Genomic DNA, 24440 nt, shown 5'->3' with positions numbered 1-24440 from the left:
CCGCCCCCGCCCCTGCAACTCGACCCTGGCTGCGACCCCCAGCTCTGACGTCTCGGAAAATTCCCCCCTGCCCCAGTCCCTGGGGGAGGGGGGTCATGGTATGAAATGGGGCTGAGACCCCCGGCTGGGGACAGAGGGACCCGCCAGAGGTGAGCACAAAGTTGGGATCTGGATGCTTGGGTCCTTGGGGGAGGAGAGGGCTGAAGGCGTAGATTCCCAAGAGATTGGGGGCTGAGACTCCTGGGCCTGAGGAAGACGGAGGTCCCTGCCTTCTGGTCCAGGGAAAAAGGGGACTGGAGACCAAGATTCCAGGGTCTCAGGGGGGGAAAGAGCAGAGGCCTGGACTCCTGGGTCTAAAGAAAGCAAGAGCTGGGTCCCATCTGGAGTCTCTAAGTGCCACCAGCTCACCTTTTGCTCTTTCACCTTTCTTGGCCCAGAACATTCCAAACAAGCATCCATGGATTTGTGGAACTGGGATGAAGCATCACCACAGGAACTGCCTCCAGGGAACAGGATCTCAGGTCTGCATAAGTTGCTGGGGCTGAGACAGTGTGTGGAAAGGGTGCCTAGATGGGGTCCTGTGGTGGGGTCTGTTGACACCTGACCTAAACCTAACTTCCTCATTGCCTGCAGCAGGAGCTGAACTTGGCTTCTATTTCCCTGAACTGGCACTCCAAGGGGACAGGCTGACAGTGGAGACATGCTGGAAAGGTAGCTTCAGGCTGGGCCCCCTGAGTACTGGGAAGAAAGGGGGGAAGCTGGGCTCCTGGGTCTGAGTGGGAAAGAGGCTGCATGCTTGGACTCCTGAGGTTGAAGGTGGAGGGGTCTCAGAGTCCTAGTTCTGAGTAAGTGGGTCCTGGAGCACTAATTCCTGGGTGGGGGGCGGTTAGTCCCTAGTCATTGCTCACACCTTCCCCACCATCTTATCCCTGACAGGGTTCCCACAGTTGGACTGGGGCTCCGCGTTACCACAAACAGACACTACATGGGCAACTGGTGAGTGTTTGGAGAGGTGGGGGATGGCGGTCCTGAAGCACTGGGCCTGCAAGCTTAACTTCCCCGATCTTTAAGGGGGAACAGGGCTGGGACTATGGATGCCTGTGTCCTCAAAGTAGCACAGCCTGAATCAGGGTAACGGCCTCCACCACCCCAAGGAATCGGGAGCGGGGACCGAGGCTTGGAGCTTAGAATCCAAGAAGCCCCAAGGGATCCGGGGCCTGGACATCTAAAGTCCCCTCACTTGGGGTGTGTTCCTCCACACAGAGCCCACCCTGCCGGCTCTTGCCTGGTCAGGAGACAGGACCGACCTGGCGCGTCTCGGCGCTGACCCTCGGAGCCCCGTCTCCCAGATCCTGGGCATCGCCCCTCCGGACCCCGTCACCTCCCACTTCGCGGGCTCTGAAGGGCCGGCGGGCCTAGACAGGAGCACCTTGGCGGCAGGGGCAGCGTCTTGGTCTCACGCCCACACGGCCGGGAGCATCCCCAGCTGGCCCCGATGTTCTGTCGGCCCCGATGCCGCCACCTACTGGGATGAGGGCCTCGGTAGGGAGTCGCGCGTGGACTATACCATTTCGTGCGACGGGCCTGAGGGCTCGGACTGTACCACTTCCTGGGACCTGGGACCGCAGACGGCTTGCATGGCCTCTTCCCAGAGGCACCAGAGTTCAGACTGCATTTCCTCCGAGCAAAGCCAGCAGTCGGACCGTCCCACATTAACTTGTTACCCCAAAACTAACCACCGAGGTGAGAGGACCGCGAAGACTGTGTCCTGCAGGGAGTCTAGAGATAACCTAACTTTGGGGCGTAGGGGGCGGGACCGGGAAAACTGGTAGCGAGGGGGGCGGGGCTGAAGTACCTCAGTGCAGGAGAGAAGAGGGGATGGTGGTTTTCAGGTCTGGGTCCTGAGGGAGGAGAAGGCTGTCAGACACTGGTAGGCTTCTAGAGAGCGAGGGGATGGCACACAGGCTACTGGATTTTGTGAAAGAAAAGAGGGCCCCGAAGCCTGGGTCCTCGAGGCACTCTTGGAGTCCCCATCAAAGAGGGGACTCCTGGGTCACCCAAGTGGCGTGGACTGGGGCCAGAAAACCTCTCACCCGCCTCCCATCCCTCAGGTCCCATTCAGCTGTGGCAGTTTCTCCTAGAGCTGCTCCGCGATGGGTCGCGCAGCAGCTGCATCCGCTGGACGGGGAACAGTCGCGAATTCCAGCTTTGCGACCCCAAAGAGGTGCGGTCGCTCTCCAGCCCTGGTCGGTCCGGCTCTACCCTCGTCTTGCTCAATCCTGCAGTTCCATTCACCCTACCTAGTCTTGGCCCCGCACCCAGCGTCTCCTGGGCTAGGTCCCGTCCAACCCTCTGCCAGCCTCATCGGGAGCTTCGACCCCATCCTTGTCAGGGGTGTTTTCTGTATCCTGGCCCCGCTCCTCCTACCCAATCACTAGGTCCCGCCCCCTTTCCTGCCCTTTCTGACTCAGCCCCGCCTCCGTCCCAGGTGGCGCGTCTCTGGGGCGAGCGCAAGAGGAAACCCGGAATGAATTATGAAAAGCTAAGTCGCGGCCTGCGCTACTACTACCGCCGCGACATCGTGCGAAAGAGCGGTGGGCGCAAGTACACGTACCGTTTCGGAGGCTGCGTGCCCGGCTTGGCCTAGCGGGACCGCACTAAGGCGGACAGAGAGCTGTGACCAAATAAAAAATATCCCATCAAGCCTTGTAGCGCGTTCTCATCTGTGTTCTTCCCACTGACACTGAACAGACCCGCCCCCGCTGGGGTACCTACGTGTGCACCACCACACCCGCTGCTGGGCCATCGAGAAACAAGGGTGAGCAAAACAGACCCAGCCTTTTAGGGGGCCAATTGTGTGCCCACACTGTGATGTGACCTACAAGGGAATTAGATCCAGTGCCTCTAGGGCCTACTGTGTGCCTGCCCTGTGTTGGGACAGGTAAAGGAATCAGACACAATCACTAACTGTGTTGGCCCTAGAGAGGGCATAGAGAGGACTAAGACTCAGAACTCCAAAAAGAGCTTAGTGTGCCCTCTCAGTGCTGGGGACCATGAAGAAATTAGACCTGGTGCTTGTCCCTCCACACCACCTAATCTGTTTCCCCAACCCAGACTAGGGAACATAGAACTCGGACCTAGGAGACCCTACTGGGTACTACCCCATTCTGGGAACCACTGAGGACTCAGATCCAGTCCTGAAAGAAAGCCTACTATGTTCCCCTACTGTGGACAGTGCTGGGATACAGCAATGGTCATGGCAGCCCAGAGACCTGCCCTCAGGGAGCTCACAGTCCAAGGTGGAGATAAAACCATTGCCAGACAGGGGCAATCCAGATTGGTCAGGGCAGGGATGGGGAACCCCAGGGGGTTGAGGGAGCCTAAAAAGAAAAACTTGACCTGGAATGTGGGGGAGGGGTCCAGATAGGGGAGTCCGCTGATCTGAGAAGTCAGCTAATTAAAGAGTGTTCCAGGCAGGGAGAACAGCATGAACAAAGGCCTGCAGGTGAAGATCTCATAGCACTGTTCTTACTGTTCAAGGAATTGGGAATGTGGCTTGGGAATATGGGCCAGCTCACATAGGATCTAAAGCCATGGAGGAGTTAAATAGAGGAGTAGTTTCAGCTTTAGGAAGATTTCATTGAAAGGTGGTGGTGGGTGGGTGGATGCAGACATGTGAACAGGTAGGTTCACAAATAATTTCAACATTGATAAACACAGAATGTATGAGAGGCCCCTGACCTAGTTAGACCTGGACACTGCACCCAAGACAGTATGTGGGAAGCTTAGAAGCCACGCTGAGAGGAGGGAGAAAAGCAGTGTGCTTTCACAACTCCTTCTCCCAGCTCTCAGATTCCCCCTTCATTCATACAAGAAATGCATTCATTAATTTATAGAGCACATTCTATGTGCCAAGCATTGTTGTAGGTGCTGGAGTCACAATGGTGAATAAGACAGACAAAAATAGCTCCTTTATGGTGCTTCTATCCTAATGAGAGAGATAAATAAGAGGTAAACATTTAAAAAAAATTAAAAAAAAGGAAGGCTATAGTAAGTACTATAATACACGAAGAGATAAGTGCTGTGTAACAATAAAGTAGGGAAGGGAAATCTGAGAAAGACTCTCAGAGACATTTGAGCAAAGGAGATAAGGGAGGGAGCCATCTGCAGGAACAGCATTCTAAGCCAAAGAAACAGCAAGTGCAAAGGCCCTTGGGGGGAAGCTAGCCTGTACGTTTAAGAAACTGCAAAGTCAATGTGGCTAGTGCAGTGAGAAGGGTAGATGAGAATATTGGGGGCGAGGGGATGAGGCAAGTAGATTGTGTAGGCCATTTGTAAGGACTTTAGCTTTTGCTCGGAGTCAGACCAGCAGCCGGGGTAAATTCTGGACTGAGGAGGGATGTAATATGACACAGGTGTCAACAGAGTTCTTGTGGCTGGTTAGACAAAATGTGGAGGTCAGCAGAGAAGCCAGAAGGCCAGGCAGAGACTACTGCAATAGTCCATGATGGAGTTGACGGTGGCGTGAACCAAATTTGGCAGGGGAGGACTCTAGATACATATTTTAAGGCAGAGTGAACGAGATTAGATTTGGGAAGGGAATGTAGGGTCTGGACAATCCAGTCAATGACCCCAGGAAAGAGATTAATTCGTTTCAAGCGATTAGTTCGTTGATTGTCGTGGTATGACAATCAACCCCGTAACAATCATAATAAGGATGGGGGTTTTGTATTTTGTACAATAATGTATCCCCAAAACTTACACAAGAGTCTGGCTCAGGATAAACGCTCAATAAATATTTCTTGCATGAATAAAAGCACCTCTTCTGGGACATTCTCCCCGAGACAGTCTTCTCTCCAGCCAGTCCCGGGACTCAGAAATCTTTCCCCCTGATACAGTCAAGGTGAAGAGAGCCTGTAATTTGGCGTCCCCAACTGCTGCTCCTAGTTATCTGAAGAGCCACACGAACTCTCTTTTGTCCCGGTAGTGATGTTAAACATGCATTTCAAAGCCCAATGGGATGTCGGAGTTCGAAGGATGGGCGGGCCCAGAGTGACTTCCGGGACTCGGCTACCCATACGCGCTGTAGGCGCGCTGTAGACTACCCAGTACCCGGCTTCGCCGCACTTCCGGCCAGTCTTAATTCCGCTTCCGGTCCTAGACAGACGTTTGGGCTGAGGGTCACATTGAGCAGCGAGCAGCTTCAGAGGCGCTGCTAGGTGAGTGTGGGGGCTCAGATACCTGGGACCCTAGTATGGGGGCTTGGGGAACCGAACCCCACTTCCCCGAGAACGGGATGAGGGTTCCAGCTGGTGGCGTCCTACATCCCAGTGTGCCAGCCCCGGGCCTTGGTTGTTCTGTTAATAATAACAACTAACGTTTGTGGAGTTCTTCCTTATTGCCCAGCAACCTTCCAGGCGATTTAGTTAGATTGATTCTTTAATCTTACCCCCAACCCTGACTGAGGCTGAGAGATAATAAGCTTCTTAGTCGAGGCCGTAGCTACTAGGGTTTAGACCCATTAATTTGGACTGCATTGCTCTTAATCACCAAGCCGCGGGCGTGACCCCCGGGGTTTTGTTTGAGCCGCAGCTTGACTCCCTGGTGGCTGATCCCGCTTCCCCCTTGCACGTTGGAGGGACCGCAGCGTCGTTCCGGATCCACCAACACCCCCACATATTGGGTCGAGATATCACCCGAAGCTCTTTAGACGACTCTGTCCCAGCGGCTGGTGTTTTATAGTCCTCCCTCTCCGGAAGGACTGTTTAGTGCTACCAGAGCCCCAACACTGCCTTGGGCCGCTTGAATTGGACACCGGCCGATGCACCTCTATGTAGTCCATGACTCCTTGAATTTCTGGAATACAGAGGCCATTTCTCATAGGTTCCATGGCTACTGTGTGTCCCTTTTTTAGAGACATAATATCAAATTTTAACCCTACGTCCACAGAACTAATAGGTTTCAAGGAGTGCTAGTGGTTAAATGGGGAAAAAATTATATCTGTTTTTGCTGGCCTCCAATTGAAATGTACCATTTCCTTCCCTTTGGAATGGAGGCAACAATCTCAGAAGCATGGTTATTACTGCTGTGATGCTTCTGGCACCTGTGACTTTTGTCACCATTTGAAATCACAGATGTTCTTATATCACATTAGTTGTTGCAGATATCACAAAATAGTTTTACTTGTGGTTAAATCAATACTATGGCAGTTAATAAATCTACAGCTAGATATAACTGGTTTTCTTTTTGACCCAGTGCAGTTTTTAATGCATTTAAACATATTCTGAGAATGCGGTTTGTAGGATTAATCAAACCCCAGAGCAGTTCATAGCACCAAAAAGATTAAGAACCTCTGCAGTGTATGGTAGTCCAGTAACTGAGTACAGCCCCATCAGTTGTGTGTGGCATGACCTTGGGAAGTCACTTAGATGTCTGATTCCTTCCTTGTCAAGAAATGGGGATAGTAATAGTTCTGACCTTATACAGAGGCTGTTAGAGGAGTCAAGTATGTTGAACAGCATCTGGCCTGTAAATTTATTCAGTAATGTAGCTAGTATTATTTGGGATAAGAGACTTGATTTTGCTAAGGGTTTGCCCCAACCTGTTATGACTTCCACACCAGATGTATGGATTGGCCCTGCAGTTCACTTGTGTGTGAGTGTGTGTGTTAGGGGAGGGGAGTGATGACTTCTTTATACTCAGCCCAATTTTCTGGATTTGGGCCTCATTTGGTCCTGGGTGGGCTGAGATGCCCATGTCTAAGCCCTCCAACCCTTACCAACGTCCACCCACTTTGCCTCCAGGAGTCAGCATCATGGCAGAAGACATCAAGACCAAAATTAAGAACTACAGAACTGCCCCTTTTGACAGCCGCTTCCCCAACCAGAACCAGACCAGGAACTGCTGGCAGAACTACCTGGGTAAGAAGGGTGTGGTCATGGGAAAGTGCAGACCTTCCCCTAGTCCCAATCCTCAAGTCCCTCACCTCTTACCTACTCCTAGAGGACCCATGCACCTTAACACTGGTCCTGGACGCTACTTTTATTCTGAACATCATAACCCTGGAGGGCCCATGCCCTCATTAACAATCACCTCAGCATCTGAACCAGTCACAAACTTTGGTTCTTACAATGATTTTTAAGTGTATGTGTGTGTGTGTTTGTGTGTGTGTAATGAAACATATGTAAAACATAATGTAAGCTAAAACAATAATTCTAAAGTGAACCCCTGTACGGCCATAACCTGGATAGAAAAATAGAATGTTGCTAGTACTCTAAACTCCCCAACCACTACATGCTCCATCTTGAGCACAACTCCCTCCCCCTACTAGAAGTGTAACCAATATTCAATATTATATCACATTTTTGGTTTTACCTCCTTGTTTTAAGTTTGCCCCTTTGTGAACTTTATAGTACTCTGTGTTCTTTTTGGCTTTCTTCATTCAGTTCAGGAATCTTATATGCTGTGGTATACAGTATTCCACAGTTCTTTCCATGTACACTTGTGTGGCTTTCAGTTTGGGGCTTTGATGAATAGGGCTGCTATAAACATTCATAGAAATGTAATCCAATGCTGTGTGCATGCATTCCTGTCTAGGAAATGTGCCCAGGAGTGAATTGCCTTTTTGTTTGTTTGTTTTTAATTTATTTTTGTTTGTTTTTATTTTAATGAATTACCTATTTTAAAAAAAAACAGATTATTCCTTTCCCGCCTTCCTCTCTGGAACTCCCAGCACCTTATCGTCAAGATCATTTTCCCCTTCCCTTGCCCTGGTTTTGGGCTCCATAATCTGTGTGCTAATGCTTCCCCATCATTCCTGATCCCAGTGTTTACAAGTCAGGCAACAGTTCTCTAGTGGATTACAAAATCAGTTTAGTGAGTTGTGCTCAGCCCTTTTTAATGGATTTGTTTCTTTGTGAAACTTCTATTTTCAATATGTGTGTGTGTGTGAGACTGATCATGAGGTATAAAATATTTCCCGCTGTGAGTTTTGGTCAGAAGTGTGTTCAGAAATGACCCTGAACCCCTTTCTTTACAGACTTCCACCGCTGCGAGAAGGCAATGACTGATAAAGGGGGTGACGTCTCCGTGTGTGAATGGTACCGGCGTGTGTATAAGTCCCTCTGCCCCATATCCTGGGTAGGTGCTTCCTGTTGGGACTCTTGGGATGCAGGGGCAGGTCCGAGCAGAGGAGAGTGTGGTGACTTGGCGGGAGCTCATCTCTAAGGGACAAGGGAAGACAAGGTATAACATTGTCTACAGGGCTTTTGCTGTTTCCCCTTCCCGGAATTGCCTCCCTTCTCTGACACCTCTTAGCCAGGGAGGGCTCTCAGCCATGACCACCAGAGCTGTCTCCTTGCTGGAACCATCTTTCTCACTTTTCAAATTCATACTCAGTATCAGGCCTCTGTACCTGTGAGCTTCTCTTGTCTTTTTTATAAGTATTTTCAAATATATGTAAAATTAGAGTAGTTCATTGATCCCAAATATGGCCATCATTCGAACTGAATAGTTACAATGATTTTCTGCATTTGCCTCATCTGTCAGTTACCCCCCCCCCCAACTTTTCTTCTGGTGAAGTATTCTAAAGCAAATCTCAGACATGTAATTTCACCCTCTCCTCCTTTAGTATGGATCTCTTTAGAATACCACCATTTTGCAGTCCTTTTTGTCCTGATCTGTCCTGTCAGCACTTAGTGCTCTTTGCCATGCCTTTTATTTTTTTTTAAATAAAGAAAATTTGTTTAACGTTACCCTGTTTTGTTAAATCAAAGCCCTTATTAACTGCAAGACACATTGAAAGGTGCTAAAATTGCTGAAAGGGAATGTAACAGGTGCTAATTTCAGTGATGTTAAAATGAAAAAACATGTGTCTCAGACTAAAAATATGATACTATTGCAAAAGTAACTACTCATATAAAAACAAATGTGAGTGGGTACATGGGTGGTTCAGTAGTAGAATGCTTGCCTTCCATGAAGGAGACCCGGGTTCGATTCCTGGACCATGCACCCCCCAAGAAACAAAAAACAAATGTGAACAGTATAGTAAAAAAGTGAAGCTCTTCAGTACTCTCCAGCTCCCCTCCCCAATGGTAACTGCTATTAATTGATCCCCCTTTTTTCTCAATAAATTTATCATACACAGGCTTATGGAACTTTGTTAAGCGGCTCGTATATTGTTTTGCAGCTTGCTTTTCTATGACTTATCGGTGAGTCTTGAAGTCTTTTTTATTGAAAGGTTTATTAAATAAGTACAAACAAAACTAGGTACAAAAGCTCTTTTACAACCATAAAACCAAAAAAATGCATAATGCTATAAAGTTAATACAGTGCAAATGAACGCTTAAATGTAGCAGGTGATGTTTAGCTAAATCTAAATTGCTTTTTTTTTTCTTTAATTCGAGAAGTTGTAGATTTACAGAACAATCATGCATAAAATACAGGATACCCATATACCACCCCATTACCCACACCTTATATTGGTGTGGAACATTTGTTACAATTGGTGATAGCACTTATCTTTTTCCGTTCTACATATATAATCAGTAATTCATAAATAAATAAATTTATTTATTTTTCTTTTTTCATCACATAGTTGCATATTCATCGTCATAATCATTTCTTAGAACATTTGCATCAATTCAGAAAAAGAAATAAAAAGACAACAGAAAAAAATTCATACATACCATACCCCTTACTCCTCCCTTTCATTGATCACTAGCATTTCAATCTAAGTTTATTTTAACATTTGTTTCCCTATTATTTATTTTTATTCCATATGTTTTACTAGTCTGTTGATAAGGTAGATAAAAGGAGCATCAGACACAAGGTTTTCACAATCACACATTCACATTATGAAAGCTATATCATTATTCAATCGTCTTCAAGAAACATGGCTACTGGAACACAGCTCTACATTTTCAGGCAGTTCCCTCCAGCCTCTCCATTACATCTTGACTAACAAAGTGATATTTGTTTAATGCGTAAGAATAACCTCCAGGATAACCTTTATCCTCTTGTTTAACCTCTGTTTGGAATCTCTCAGCCATTGACGCTTTATTTTTGTCTCATTTTGCTCTTCCCCCTTTTGGTTGAGAAGGTTTTCTCAGTCCCTTGGTGCTGAGTCTCAGCTCATTCTAGGATTTCTGTCCCACGTTGCCAGGATGGTCCATACCCCTGGGAGTCATGTCCCATGTAGACAGGGGAGGGCAGTGAGTTTGCTTGTTGTGTTGGCTGGAGAGAGAGGCCACATCTGAGCAACAAAAGAGGTTCTCTTGGGGGTGACTCTTAGGCCTAATTTTAAGTAGGCCTGACCTATCCTTTGTGGGGTTAAGTTTCATATGAACAAACCCTAAGATTGGGGACTCAGCCTATAGCTTTGGTTGTCCACACTGCTTGTAAGAATAGATGATAGCACATTTTAATAATTATACTATTAATTAGAGTCCATGGTTTAACTTAGGGTTCACAGTGTAGTGGATGGTTTTATTTTTGTGCTGTTTCCATATATACAATCTAACATTTCTCCCTTTGATCATTTAGATATATGTTTCGGCACTGTTAATTGTGTTCATAATGTTGTATTATCATCACCACCATCCATTACCAAACTATTTCCATCATTCCAGAGAAGAACCCTGCACATTTTAGGCTTTAACTTACCTTTCCCTGATCTACTTGTTTTAAAACAGTGAGGTCTTACAATATTTGTCCTTTCGTGTTTGACTTATTTTGCTCAAAATGATGTCTTCAGGGGTTAACCATGCTGTTGGGTGTATCAGGACTTCATTCCTTTTTATGGCAGAATAATATTCCATTGTATGTATATACCACATTTTGTTTATCCATCTCTTGGTTGATGAAAACTTGGGTTGCCTCTATCTTTTGGCAATTGTGAATTACGCCTCTATGACCAATTGCTATGCAAACATCTGTTCAAGTCCCTACTTTCAGTTCTTTTGATTGCATAATGAGTACTGGGATTGTCGGGTCATATGGTAATTCTATACTATTTTCTGAGGAACTACCAAAAGGTCTTCCAGAGTGGTACCATTTTACATTGCCACCAGCAGTGCATGAGTATTCCTATTTCTCTTCAAGCTTTCCAATACTTATTTTCATTTTGTTTTTCTTTTTTTTTTTTTTTTTTTTTTTTTATATAGCCATTCTGATGAGTGTGAGATGGTGTGTCATTGTGGTTTTGATTTGCATTTCCCTGATGGCTAATGTTGTGCATCTTTTCATGTGCTTTCTGTACATCTTTGGAGAGATGTCTGTTAAAGTCTTTTGTCTATTTTTAAATTGGGTTGTTTTTCTTTTTGTTGTTAAGTTGAAGGATTTCTTTATATATTCTTGATATTAATCCTTTGTCAAGTATATGGTTTCTAAATATTTTCTCGCATTATTTAGGTTATCGTTTTGCTTTTACTTTCATGATACATTTTACTTTGAAGAACAAAAGTTTTTAATTTGGTAAGATCCTATTTATTTTTTATTTTGTTACTTATGCTTTGGGTATATCTTGGAGCCTTTCTTTAAATGACAATGTTTGTAGATCTTCTTTATTCCTTTTAATAACTTACTGATGTTTTTATTTAGCTGGTACCTTCCCCCCTCCCTTTTCTTTTTATTAGAGCAGTTTGATGCTTACAGAATAATCATACAGGAAGTTCTCTGTTTGATGGACATTATGTTTCAATTTTTCAGTATTTTAACCATCCATGATATACATCTTTGGCTCATTTCTGTAGAACGAATTGTCCAAGTGGACCGTTTTGCCTTGTCTTCTGTGGCACCATCCTCACCTGTATTTTTCCCTCACTTCTCTGGCCACACTGTCTCGAGTGTCTTTGAGTGCCATCTCTCCTCCCAGGATTTTGCCTCATCCTGGTGATTTCAGGTAACATAACATTGTGATCCCTATAACATCTCTCCCCAACTGCAGGGCCTGAGTTCAGGCCTCAGTGGTGGCTGCGTGCTAGACAAAATGCCTGGAAATATGTTCCCAGTTCCAAGACTGCCCTATACCCATGTCCAGGGCCTAGGCCTACCTTTACCTGGTGGGCATCAGACTGTGCAGTTCATCCACTCAAGTGTCTGCTCTCTGTCCTGGTAGGGCTGGATACAAATGCAGTCTACACAGGCCCCTTAAATCCCAGCAGCCCTGGCTTCTTTATTCCAAAAAACTTTGGTGTTATTAATTACAGATGATTTTTGTTGTGTTTGTTTCTGTTTCTTCTAAGCCGTCACAGAAAGTTAAAACATAGGGGAAGGGGCAAAAAATTTTTCCTCATCCCTTTTTTGGGGGCTGGGGAGGTGGTGGTGCATGGTTTGGGATCCTCATCCTTTTTTTTTTTTTTGATAGATAAAATTTTTTTATTAGCCCAGAATATCTTTCAGGTTTTCCAGGAATACTGTTGGTTGGGGTTTGCCATATTGTGACAGTTTGCAATATCTGCAAACTTGCATAAGAGTAACCTCCATAATGACCTCTCAATTCAATTTGAAATCTTTTAGCCATTGAAACTCTATTTCTTTTCCCCCTTTTGGTTAGCTAATCCACAATGCCAGAGCCAGGCTCATCCTTAGGAGTTATGTTTCATAATGCCAGGGCCAGTTATGTCCCATGATATCTGAGACAGTTATGTTCCACAATGTCAGGACCAGGCTTACACCCCTGAAAATTATGTCCCATGTAGAGGGGTGGTAGAGGTTCTCTGGAGATTACTCTAAGGCATTAATTATAATTAGGTTCAGTTTGCTATTACAGAAATAAGTTTCATAAGAGCAAGCCCTAAGATTGAGACCTTGGCTTATTAAATTGGTAGCCCCTCTTGTTTAAGACAATGTCAGGAATTCCCCAGGTGGGGATGTTTAATAATTATATTTTTCCCAGTCTCTCAAGGTGGTTTGTAAATACTTTTTCATTTACTACCCAAAATACTCTGAAATGCCTTGTGGTGTAACACTAGTTTGTACAGAATATTAAGATTTTATTCCTTATTCTAGGTTCTATATCAAATAAAGCTGAATTAGGTTGTTTAAATAAACTGACTAGTCAGATTAAATTAGAAATTGTGCTAAAGAAATTTTAAATTTCAGACAAAATAAATATTTTTCTTTTTGTTTCACACAAAAGTTAAAGCCTTACAATAGAATATTTTTTTTTACCTTGTATATTGATTTGCCTTAGTTTTAACCAGATCAGTTTTAGTCACGTCTTTAATTGGAGTTTGATCATTTTCAGTGTTTTTTTCTTAACAGTTGCTTTTCAGAGTTATGCTGATTTTCAGAGCTGGAGAAATAAATCTGAATCTCAGGTGTCACACAGATACTTAAAGTTCCAGGGATCTACTAGGTTACACAAAGAGCAAAGCATTTAGAATTCAAAGATAAGAGTTATAGTTTATAATCTAAGCTCTAATTTTTATAAGCATTTTTAAATGAAGCTACTTTCAAAATAAAAACATTAGACAGCTGTTTTATATTAGCAAACCATAGCAAAGGATTTGTTCTGTTTCACTTTCACATATTTACCAGAGTTATGTTAGCTCCTCATCCTTTTGACCTCGCTGCTAATGGGTATCTTCCATGTTTTCGTGTGTGTGTGTGTGTGTGTGTGTGTGTGTGTGTGTGTGTGTTTTGCATGGGCAGGCACTGGGAAAACTCTGCCTGGTGAGCCACCGTGGCCTGCCCTGTATATATGTATTTTTAATTGAGCTCTGATTCCTGTGTGAGTTGCTGTTTTGGTTTTTAACATTTTTTATTGTGAAATATAACATATATACAAAACAATAAATTAGAGTGCATTTTGATAAATAGTTAAAGAATAGCTTTCACAGTTTGGTAAGGGTTATGGTTACACGATTTCAGATTTTTTCCATCTAGCTGCACCAAGACACTAGAGACTTAAAGAAATATCAGTATAATGATTCAGCAGTCATACTCATTTGTTAAATTCTGTTTTCTCTGTTATAACTCCTCCTTCTCCTTTGATCCTTCTCCCAGTCCCATAGGGATGTTTGGGCTATGCCCATTCTAATTTTTTCATGTTGTAAAGAGGTATCGACAGTATGGAATAGGGGGATGGAACTAGTTGATGTTCTTGGAGAGGCTGGCCCCTCTGGGTTTTAGGACTTATCTGGCCTAGGAACCATCTGGAGAGTATAGATTTCTAGAAAGTAAATTTAGTGCGTGAAACTTTTGTAGAATCTTAGGTAGAGCTCTAGATATTCCTTAGGGTTAACAGGAATGATACGTTTTTTTTTCATTTGTTTGTTGGTTTTGGTCCAGCACTTTTCCTATAGTATAAGCATTTTAAGCACTTTTCCAGCCATCCTTTATTTTCCAGTTTTTCCATGAAAAATAATATTTGCTTTTGGTAGACTTTTCAAAAAATTATATAATATAGAAGGTAAAAGCCCCCCCATCACCCCTTCCAAGCCCCAAAGTTAATTTCCCTTAGCAATTTGGTGTAAATTTTCTTCTTCCTATTCTGTGTGTGCTGATGTGTATGTGTAGAGGTGTGTGTGTATGTATATATATATACTTTCTATATAATTGGGGATCATATCCTAGTTACTGTTCTGCACTTTGCTTTTTTTTTTCACTTAACATGCCTTGTATAGCTATCTTCATTCAGTGTAATCTATGAAATTAAAGACAGGTTGGTTATTTGAGTAGCCATCATCTTTAATAGTTAAAAATATTCTCTTTCCCTTTAGTTGGATTCATGCTTTCTTTTCACTATTTTAAATGACTTCAGTGAACATCTCCACTGCAGGAAATGTTCTCCCCTGTATTTCAATGGCTTCCTTAGTTTCCTTTCCATGAAATGGGATTATTGGAGTAAAGGGTAACTAGCCAAAGGATCCGACTATCTATCATTGCCCCTCACTCCCCAGCATTGTTGTTTTTTTTTTTATAAACAGTTTTATAAAAACTGTTGACAGATATATGAAACTAAATAATCACCATCCAGATTAAGGTACAGAACATTTCTATCACCCCGGGAAAATCTCTCAAACTCCTTTTCCAAAGAATTTGAATCCCCTATCCCTAGCCAGAGTAACTGCTGTTCTGGTATCTATTATCATAGCTTAGCTTTGCCCGTAATTGACTTTCACATAAAAATAATCATACAGTGTATTAGGTCTGGCTTATTTTACTCAACCTTATGTGTTTGAGGTGCATCTGTGCTGTTGCATTTATCAGTAGACTTTCTTTTGAATAATATTCCATTGTCTGACTATATTGCAGTTTGTCCATTCTCTGTGGTTAGAAGTTTGATTATTTACAATTTTGTGCTATTACAAAGCTGCTATGAATATTCATTTCTTTTAGGTATATACCTAAAAATGAAACCACTGGATCATGACGTAGGTGTGTGGTTTAACTTTATGAGAGAATTTCTATTTTTTTAAAGGAATTTAGGAAATATATTTTTGAGCAAATTAAAATTTTTAACAAATCAAGTATTGCTAGTAAAGAAGAGGACAGGCAACTAGGTATCCCTCCTGTAAGTAGAAAGTATTCATTTTATGCAAGGTTGCCAACCTCTGAGTTAAAAGAAGGCTGGAGAGAAAAAGAAAATGAGCAAGTGAGACGCTCCTTCCATTTTATGATTACCAAGCTGCAAGCAGATATCAGTTGACCCAACTGCATTCTTTTATATTCGAGTGCCAGTCAGTTTCTATCAATCAGTGAAGCTATAAGGAAATTTTTTTTTTAAATTAAACTTTACCACAGTGAGGTATTTCCACATCTGCAAACTTCCTAGGAGAGAATGGGGGTTCTGGTGCTTTGTTTCTCTTTGGTGGTCATCCTTGTATTACTACTGGTAGCTGGCGCCTTGACTAGTTTACTTCCTAATATCAAAGAAGACAAGATGCTAACCTTGCGTAGGGAGTTAAGCCCACCCTGGAATCCTTTACTCTAATAATGCAGACGTACAACAGAATAGATCTCTTATTGAGACTTCTAAATCATTATCAGTACCCCATCTGCACAAAGTGATGATGTATGGAACAATATTGGGGAGAAGGAACCAGATGTGTTATGGAATTCCCTGGGGCCTCACCTTGTCCCTGTGATCTTTAAACAGCAGATAGCTAACAGAGTGAGAAATAGACTCCAGATTTTCCCGGAACTGGAGACCAGTGCAGTGTTAATGGTAGGTGATGATGTGCTAATTAGCGCCCAGGACCTCATTTTTGCTTTCTCTGCTTGGCAGCAATTTCCTGATCAGATTGTAGGATTTGTTCCTAGAAAGCATATCTCTACTTCATCAAGTATTTACAGTTATGGAGGTTTTGAACTGCAAACACCTGGGTTTGGACATGATGACCAGTACTCTATGGTGCTGAATGGAGCCTCCTTCAATAGCAAAATTCGTGAACTCTTTCAGAGGCAACCTGCTGCTGTGCATGCTTTGATAGATGAATCTCAAAACTATGATGATATTGCCATGAATTTTTAAACATTTTTTTATTAATTAAAAAAAATTAACACAAAACATTAAGATATCATTCCATTCTACATATGTAATCAGTAATTCTTAATATCATCACATAGCTGCATATTCATCATTTCTTAGAACATTTGCATCGATTTAGAAAAAGAAATAAAAAGACAACAGAAATAAAAACAAAATGGTAACAGAGAAAAAAAAAAAGATTATACATACAATACCCCTTACCCCTCGCTTTCATTTACCACTAGCCTTTCAAACTAAATTTATTTTAACATTTGTTCCCCCTATTATTTATTTTTATTCCATATGTTCTACTCTTCTGTTGATATGGTAGATAAAAGGAGCATCAGACACAAGATTTTCACAATCACACAGTCACATTGTGAAAGCTATATCATTGTTCAGTCATCATCAAGAAACATGGCTACTGGAACACAGCTCTACATTTTCAGGCAGTTCCCTCCAGCTTCTCCACTATATCTTGAACAACAAGGTGATATCTACTTAATGCATAAGAATAACCTCCAGGATAACCTCTCAACTCTGGAATCTCTCAGCCATTGACACTTAGTCTCATTTCACTCTTCCCCCTTTTGGTCGAGAAGGTTCTCTAAATCCCTTGATGTTAATTCTCAGCTCATTCTAGGGTTTTTCTCAGTCCCTTGATGCTGAGTCTCAGCTCATTCCAGGATCTCTGTCCCACGTTGCCAGGAAGGTCCACACCCCTGGGAGTCATGTCCCACGCAGCGAGGGGGAGGGTGGTGAGACTGCTCGTTGTGTCGGCTGGAGGGAGAGGCCACATCTGAGAAACAAAAGAGGCTCTCTTGGGGGTGACTCTTAGTCCTAGATTTTAAGTAGACTTGACCTATCCTTTGTGGGGTTAAGTTTCATATGAACAAACCCCAAGATTAGGGGCTCAGCCTGTAGCTTTGGTTGTCCACACTGCTTGTGAGAATATCAAGAATTCAACTTGGGAAGTTGAATTTCTCCTCGCTCTCACCATTCCCCGAAGGGGGCTTGCAAATACTTGTCCACTCACTGATCAAATCACCCTGGGATTCATTGGGACATCACTGGACAAACGAACAAAATCTCATGTCCTACCTGAGATTCCAAGTACTTATGACGTTCAATCAAACTATCTACATAAGTTATATTAGGAAATGCTGTAGTCAAAATATAAATTTTGTAACAAATACACATTTTTTGCTTTAGTCTCACACATAAGGTGACATTTTAAAATATTAATTACCATCTATTTTCAGCACCCTGCCATAATGACATTCCTTTGTTCTTCCTCATGCAGTAACATTTTTTAAATTTGTACATTGTACATTTCACTATTATTATACACTCTAGGCATTCCTAGATTATACCATCTCGATCTTTAACATCTATCTTTCTTTCTGATTTCATTTATGTCCCCAGCCCTCCTCCCTCTATCATTCTCACATGCAGCTTCATTCAGTGTTTTAACATAATTATATTACAGTTAGGTAGTATTGTGCTGTCCATTTCTGAGTTTTTGTATCCAGTCCTGTTACACGGTCTGTATCCCTTCAGCTCCAATTACCCAATATCTTACCCTATTTCTATCTCCTGATGGTCTCTGTTACCAACAACATATTCCAAGTTTATTCACTAATGTCAGTTCATATCAGTGAGACCATACAGTATTTGTCCTTTAGTTTTTGGCTAGTCTCACTCAGCATAATGTTCTCAAGGTCCATCCATGTAGTTACATACTTCATAAGTTTATTCTGTCTTAAAGCTGCATAATATTCCATCGTATGTATATACCACAGTTTGTTTAGCCACTCATCTGTTGATGGACATTTTGGCTGTTTCCATCTCCTTGCAATTGTAAATAATGCTGCTATAAACATTGGCGTGCAAGTGTCCATTTGTGTCTTTGCCCTTAAGTCCTCTGAGTAGATACCTAGCAGTGGTATTGCTGGGTTATATGGCAATTCTATATTCAGCTTTTTGAGGAACCACCAAACTGCCTTCCACAGCAGTTGCACCATTTGACATTCCCACCAACAGTGAATAAGTGTGCCTCTTTCTCCACATCCTCTCCAGCACTTGTCATTTTCTGTTTTGTTGATAATGGCCATTCTGGTGGGTGTGAGATGGTATCTCATTGTGGTTTTGATTTGCATTTCTCTAATGGCCAGGAATGTTGAGCATCTCTTCATGTGCCTTTTGGCCATTTGTATTTCCTCTTCTGAGAAGTGCCTGTTCAAGTCTTTTTCCCATTTTGTAATTGGATTGGCTGTTTTTTTTTGTTGTTGAGTTGAACAATCTGTTTATAAATTCTGGATACTAGACCTTTATCTGATAAGTCATTTCCAAATATTGTCTCCCATTGTGTAGGCTGTCTTTTTACTTTCTTGATGAAGTTCTTTGATGCACAAAAGTGTTAATTGTAAGGAGTTCCCATTTCTTTCTTTCTTTCTTCAGTGCTCTTGCTTTAGGCGTAAGGTCTGTAAATATTGCCATGAATTTTATCATTGCCAAGCATATTGGAAAGACTTCAGGGATAGTTGTGAAACCTATAAACACAGGCAATTTAAAAAAGAAAACGACAGTGGCTATTCTGGAATGTAGCATCGAGCTGAGCACTTTCTGCAGAGATCTTATTTTATTAATAAGCTTATTAGTATCTATGAAGGCATGCCCTTAAAATGTTCCAACGTTATGATTTCTCTCTTTGGTTTTCCACATGCCAAGCACAAAAGTAAAATGTAAAAGTAAAAAGCAAACAAACCTCAAAACTGCTTGGTATTTAAGTAACCTCTCTGTGTTATGTAGTTTTTTAAGCAACATTACGAGCTTTTATCTACCTGAGGAGCCTCTGCAAAGGAAAAAATGTGCAGTGCTTCTAGGATGTAAAATTCACACTAACTTTAAAACCAAGAAGCTGGTATTATCCAGTTAGGTCTCCATGTAAGGCGCTTTTATTCAGGGATATAATTCCTGAGTCAGTGATTTTATTGTTTACATTCTGGGACTGTTCTACAGTGTCTTTGAGTCCTGGCATTTAATTGTTAACTTATAGCCACAGAGGTACTATATTTTCAGTGACATCTCTGAAAATATTTGTGGTTGAAATGTGTTTGTGGTGTCTTGAAGGAGATTGGTGCTTATTCTTGATTTACTTCAAAAGGCATAAAGAAGAAATTATATAGCTATCTACTATATAACCTATACATCAGGTTTGTCTATTAGCCACAGGTCTGATTCTGGCTGTTTCCATTCTTCTACAAGAAATGTGTTAAAATGGAAAGGCCTGAAGTATTCCAGACGATGGAAATCAGGTTTTTGTCCTTGTTGCTGTTCATGTCGAGGTACAGAGTAAAGAGCTTCATAACTTCTTTTATCTTTTGATCCATGAATTGAATTTTGTCACATTTGGTGGAAAATAACACCAAGGAAGATATGTTTTGCCTTCCCATTTTATCTCTCCTCTGGACACTTTGATAGAGCAAGTTCTTGTTTGTACACATTTCTTCATTGAGAGAGTAATAGCACCAAATGTTGTCCATGGAGACAAAGTTCAGCTTCTAAATACTGCTCAGTTATGTCATTCGAGAAAAATGCTTCTGCAACTTCATAATCCCACAGTTCATTGATAGGCTTTCCTTGTTCTCCAAGTGGGGTTGGAGACTCATTGAAAAATGGAGCACTTCCATCATCACTCCTCCATCACCTGGATTCAAACTGAGAAACAATGGCTCATGCTTCATTGGAAAACCACTCCAAGTGTTCAATTTTAAAATCCATCTGAAGACTCAGGAGGCCCTTCTAAATCCAAGACACACTGCCTCTTTGGCACCAGGGTCACTTGAGAGGCCCAACCTTGTATTTTTTTAATGCCTATTTAAAGAAGGATAAAACCAGAAACAGAGAAATTGAAATAGATAACTGTGAATAGTAGAAAATACAAGCCCATTTTGAGGGACCCCAGTTGAACCCCAGATATGAAAAAGATGGTCGTCCCTACTCTAATAGGGGAAATACAGTTGAAAACAACCGAGAGATGCTCATTTTACCATGCAGCCTGGTGGAAAATTATAAAGGTTGATTTTGCCAAGAATTAGCAAAATAGGTTCTCTCAGAGGCTGTTGATAGTTCTATACGTAAGCTCAACCTTTTTTTTTTTTTAATGTAAGTATTGGACTCACAATTTCAATTATTATCAAAATATTTCTATCAGATGTTGTAATAGTTAATAAGCTTCCAGAATGTGATATACTAGAACTGGAATGGCTTTTAAAAAGAGGAATTTAATAAGTTACAAGTTTACAGTTCTACACCTATAAAAATGTCCAGTGAAGGCATCCAGGCAAAGATACCTTAATTCAAGGAAGGCCAGTGGGTCAGAAACTGTTCAGTTCTCTCTGTTGCTGGGTAGTCACATGGCTGGTATTTGCTGGTCCCTTGCTCCTGGGGTTCTGATGCCTTCAGCCTCTGTTCCTTTCAGGATTTCTCATTTTTCTTCTCCAGGGCTAATTTTCATCTCTTGGCTTCCTTTGGTTCTCTTCAGGTTCTGGCTTGCTTAATTTCTCATGGCAGTGTCTGCTGGGCTCCAGGGATCTCCAAACATCTGTGTCTCTGTTCTCCGCATGTCTGCATCTGTGTCAGCTCTCCTCTGAAGGTTCTGTTGTTTCTTTAGGCTCTGTTACTGACTCTTTCCAAAATGTTTCCTCTTTTAAAGGACTCCAGTAAACCAGTCAAGACCCACCTGGAATGGGTGGAGTCACATCTCCCCCCAATCAAAAATCACACCCGCAGTTGGGTGAGTCACACTCAGAAGCTTCTACATACAATGTTGAATCAGAATTAAAATAAATGGTTGCTTCCACAAGATTGGATCAGGATTAAAACAGCTTTTCTAGGGTACATAATACTTCCAAACTGACACGGATGACAAACCTGAGAAAATTAGGAGATATGGAGCTACATAGATACAGTTTTGACCTTTTTATTTTAGCCACACTCAAGGACAGACTTAATATTGAGCATCTTGTTTGCAAACTAGAATTAGGTATATTCTAGATGACTGTCCAATGGCAACATTTATCCCAAAGTTTGTGCTTAAAGCTTTTCATCAATATGATTTATAAGTTCTAAATGTCTCAAATCTTCAACTGTATATCACTTTATAGATCTTAATTCATAACTGTTTATCTCAGAGTAGGAGTCTAGTCATTTTTTAGGTCAAATTTGGCAGGATCTTCCAAAATGAAAAAAAAAAGTACACTTTGACCTGACTATTTCGGCATCACAAAAATATTCGTGTATTTGATTCCCACTGCCTGCCCTTGTAAAAAAAAAAAAAATGCATGTACAAGGATGTCCATTGCAGAGTTGGTTGTAAGGGGACTCATTCAGAAACAACCCAAATTAGATAAATGATGGTACACTTATCTTGGCAGTCTTTGTAGAGAATGTGTTGATCTGTATGACAGAACACAAAAAGAGTTCTTTAAGACGTGAAAAAAACAAGTTGCAGAACAATCTGTAAGTATGATCATATATACATATATATTTTTTAATGCAGAGTATATACATATGTGTATAAACAAAATAAGCATGTAAGTGGCATTTACCAACCACACTGTAAGTGCTTTACATCATGTTAGGTCAAACATGCCATAGCAGTCATATAAGGTAGATACTATTATCAGTAATCTCATTTTTCAGAATTGGAAACTGAGGCCCAGGGAAGTTATATAACTTGCCCAAGGCCACACAGCTGGGAAGTGATGGAATAGGGATTCAGATTCTGTCTTCATTGTATAGCATTGTGTGTATATATATGTAAATGAATATGCTTATAACTGCCTGTAGAAAGGCCCACCAAGATCAAAGTGCTACTTTGTGGGAATTGGTAACAATTTGATATATACCTTTCCATCAGTTGTGTGTGTGTGTGTGTGTGTGTACCAGATTTCAATTCCTTTTTTTATTGTATGTATTATATATTCACATACCATGTAATCATCCCAAGTGTACAGTCAGCGGCTCACAATATAATCATATAGTTGCACTTTTATCATCACAATAAATTCTTTTTTCTTTTTTGTGAAAAATAACATATACAAAAAAACCATAAATCTCAAATCATACCGCAACAATTAGTTGTAGAACAGATTTCAGAGTTTGATATAGGTTACAGTTCCACAATTTTAGGTTTTTACTTTTAGTTGCTCTAAGGTCCTGGAGACTAAAAGAAATATCAGTATAATAATTCAGCAAACATACTCATTTGTTAAACCCTACCTTCTCTGTATAACTCCACCATCACCTTTAGAGGTATTTGGGCTATGCCCATTCTAATTTTTGCATGTTGAAAGGGGCTGTCAATAGTGTGGGATAGAGGGATGGAACTAGTTGATCTTCTGGAGAGGCTAGCCCGTCTGCATTTCAGGACTTACCTGGTCCAAGGACCCATTTGGAGGTTGTAGGTTTCTGGAAAGTTCATGAAACCTTTGTAGAATCTTATATAATATCCTAGGAATTCTTTAGGATTGGCAGGAATGGTCTTGGTTGAGGGTTGGCAAGTTATGATAGGTAGCAATGGCTAATTGAAGCATGCATGAAAGTGACCTCCAGAGTAGCCTCTTGACTCTATTTGAACTCTCTCAGACACACTGGTACCTTATTTATTACATTTCTTTTCCCCCTTTCTCTCAGGATAGCTTTGTTGATCCCACAGTGCCAGGGCCAATCCGATGGCTGGGAGTCATCTCCCAAGCAGTCTGGAAGAATTTCACCCCTGGGTGTCATGTCACATGGAGAGGAGAGAACAATAATTTCACTTGCAGAGTTTGGCTTAGAGAGAGAGGCCACATCTGAGCAACAAAGAGGTTCTCCAGATGTAACTCTTAGGCCTATCTATAGGTAGGCTAAGCTTCTCCACTGCATATATAAGCTTCACAAGAGCAAGCCTTAAGATGAAGAGCTTGGCCTATTGATTTGAGTGTCCCTAATATTTGACACAGTATTAGGGGTTTCCCCAGTGGTAAAGTTTAATAGTTTCATATTTTTTCTCCCATCCCTTAAGGGACTTTGCCAGTACTTTTTGATTATCGGTTTAATATACTCTGGGATTTATCCAGGCATTACATTAAGCTATACAGGATTAAAGGCCCTCATTCTTATTCTGGGCCTCCCTGTGTTTGGATTTTTTAAATGATCTATCCAGACAGGGTAAGTTAGATAATGTGCTGATTGCTCAGCTCCTGGAACAATAGCGGGTGCCTATGTTATTTGTTTTTTGGCTGAACAAATGAACAGGTGGGCACAGTGAGGAACACAAAGAAACCCACCCATCTAATTGCCCCACAGCTGAAGAAAGTGACACTGTCTGTCTTTCCACAGGTGTCAGCCTGGGACGACCGCAGGGCAGAAGGCACATTTCCTGGGAAGATCTGAACTGGCCTGCCGCTCTTCTCCTTTGTCCTTCATCCTTCTCCCACGGTCCTAAAGGGGGACCTGGATACATGGTGACCCATCACCCTGGGATCCTGAATCGTGACTTAACAAATAATAAAAACTTACTGGAAAAGTATAACAGTGTGTGTTTATAAAGAGCTGGATGATTGGGCAAGAAGAAGCTGGAATGTAAGAGAAGTCTCCAGATTTCTAACTGTGGTGTTGGGAATGGGGAAAAGGGGTGTCAGAGCACTTGTCTTTTCTGTTTTTTTTTTTTTTAATTTTAGCGAACTTGGACTGCCTCCTATGTGCCAGGTAGTCAATGGGATGGACGATTATACAGAATAGCCTCAGGTCCCTATCCATGCAAAAGGTAATCTGTATGTTCCCCTTTACTATCTACAGTAATTTTCTTATATCTTTTTTAAAATATTTCTTAGGTAATATTTAAGCGATATGCAAATTAGTATAAATTCCTATGTACCCCTCATCCAGCTTCAACAATTATCAACATACAACCAATCCT

The 24440-nt window shown here is 42.0% G+C and overlaps 2 protein-coding genes and 2 pseudogenes across 3 annotated transcripts; 3 read left to right on the top strand and 1 right to left on the bottom strand.

The window, feature by feature from the left end:
- Positions 1–36: 36 nt before the first annotated feature.
- On the top strand, positions 37–2703 carry ETV2 (ETS variant transcription factor 2). Of its 2 annotated transcripts, none has more exons than XM_077132099.1 (7): positions 37–149; positions 438–521; positions 637–711; positions 937–996; positions 1264–1743; positions 2112–2224; positions 2489–2703. In XM_077132099.1, exons 2-7 carry the CDS (start codon positions 458–460, stop codon positions 2645–2647), a joined length of 951 nt encoding a protein of 316 aa, XP_076988214.1. In that variant the 5' UTR covers positions 37–149; positions 438–457; the 3' UTR covers positions 2648–2703. The 2 variants fall into 2 exon arrangements, with proteins under 2 accessions (XP_076988214.1, XP_076988213.1); XM_077132098.1 differs by having other exon boundaries at positions 634–711.
- Positions 2704–5084: 2381 nt separating this feature from the next.
- On the top strand, positions 5085–24053 carry COX6B1 (cytochrome c oxidase subunit 6B1). The gene is made up of 4 exons (XM_077132101.1): positions 5085–5219; positions 6804–6920; positions 8039–8139; positions 23861–24053. Exons 2-4 carry the CDS (start codon positions 6815–6817, stop codon positions 23912–23914), a joined length of 261 nt encoding a protein of 86 aa, XP_076988216.1. The 5' UTR covers positions 5085–5219; positions 6804–6814; the 3' UTR covers positions 23915–24053.
- LOC143659293 (exostosin-like 2 pseudogene) lies at positions 12399–23842 on the top strand (annotated as a pseudogene).
- On the bottom strand, positions 19679–20257 carry LOC143659294 (UPF0462 protein C4orf33 pseudogene; annotated as a pseudogene).
- Positions 24054–24440: the final 387 nt, after the last annotated feature.

Source organism: Tamandua tetradactyla, chromosome 16 (genome assembly GCF_023851605.1).
Source record: "Tamandua tetradactyla isolate mTamTet1 chromosome 16, mTamTet1.pri, whole genome shotgun sequence".
Lineage (NCBI taxonomy): Eukaryota > Metazoa > Chordata > Mammalia > Pilosa > Myrmecophagidae > Tamandua > Tamandua tetradactyla.
Note: the sequence above shows the minus strand (reverse complement) of the source record. Positions and strands in the feature narration are given on the sequence as shown.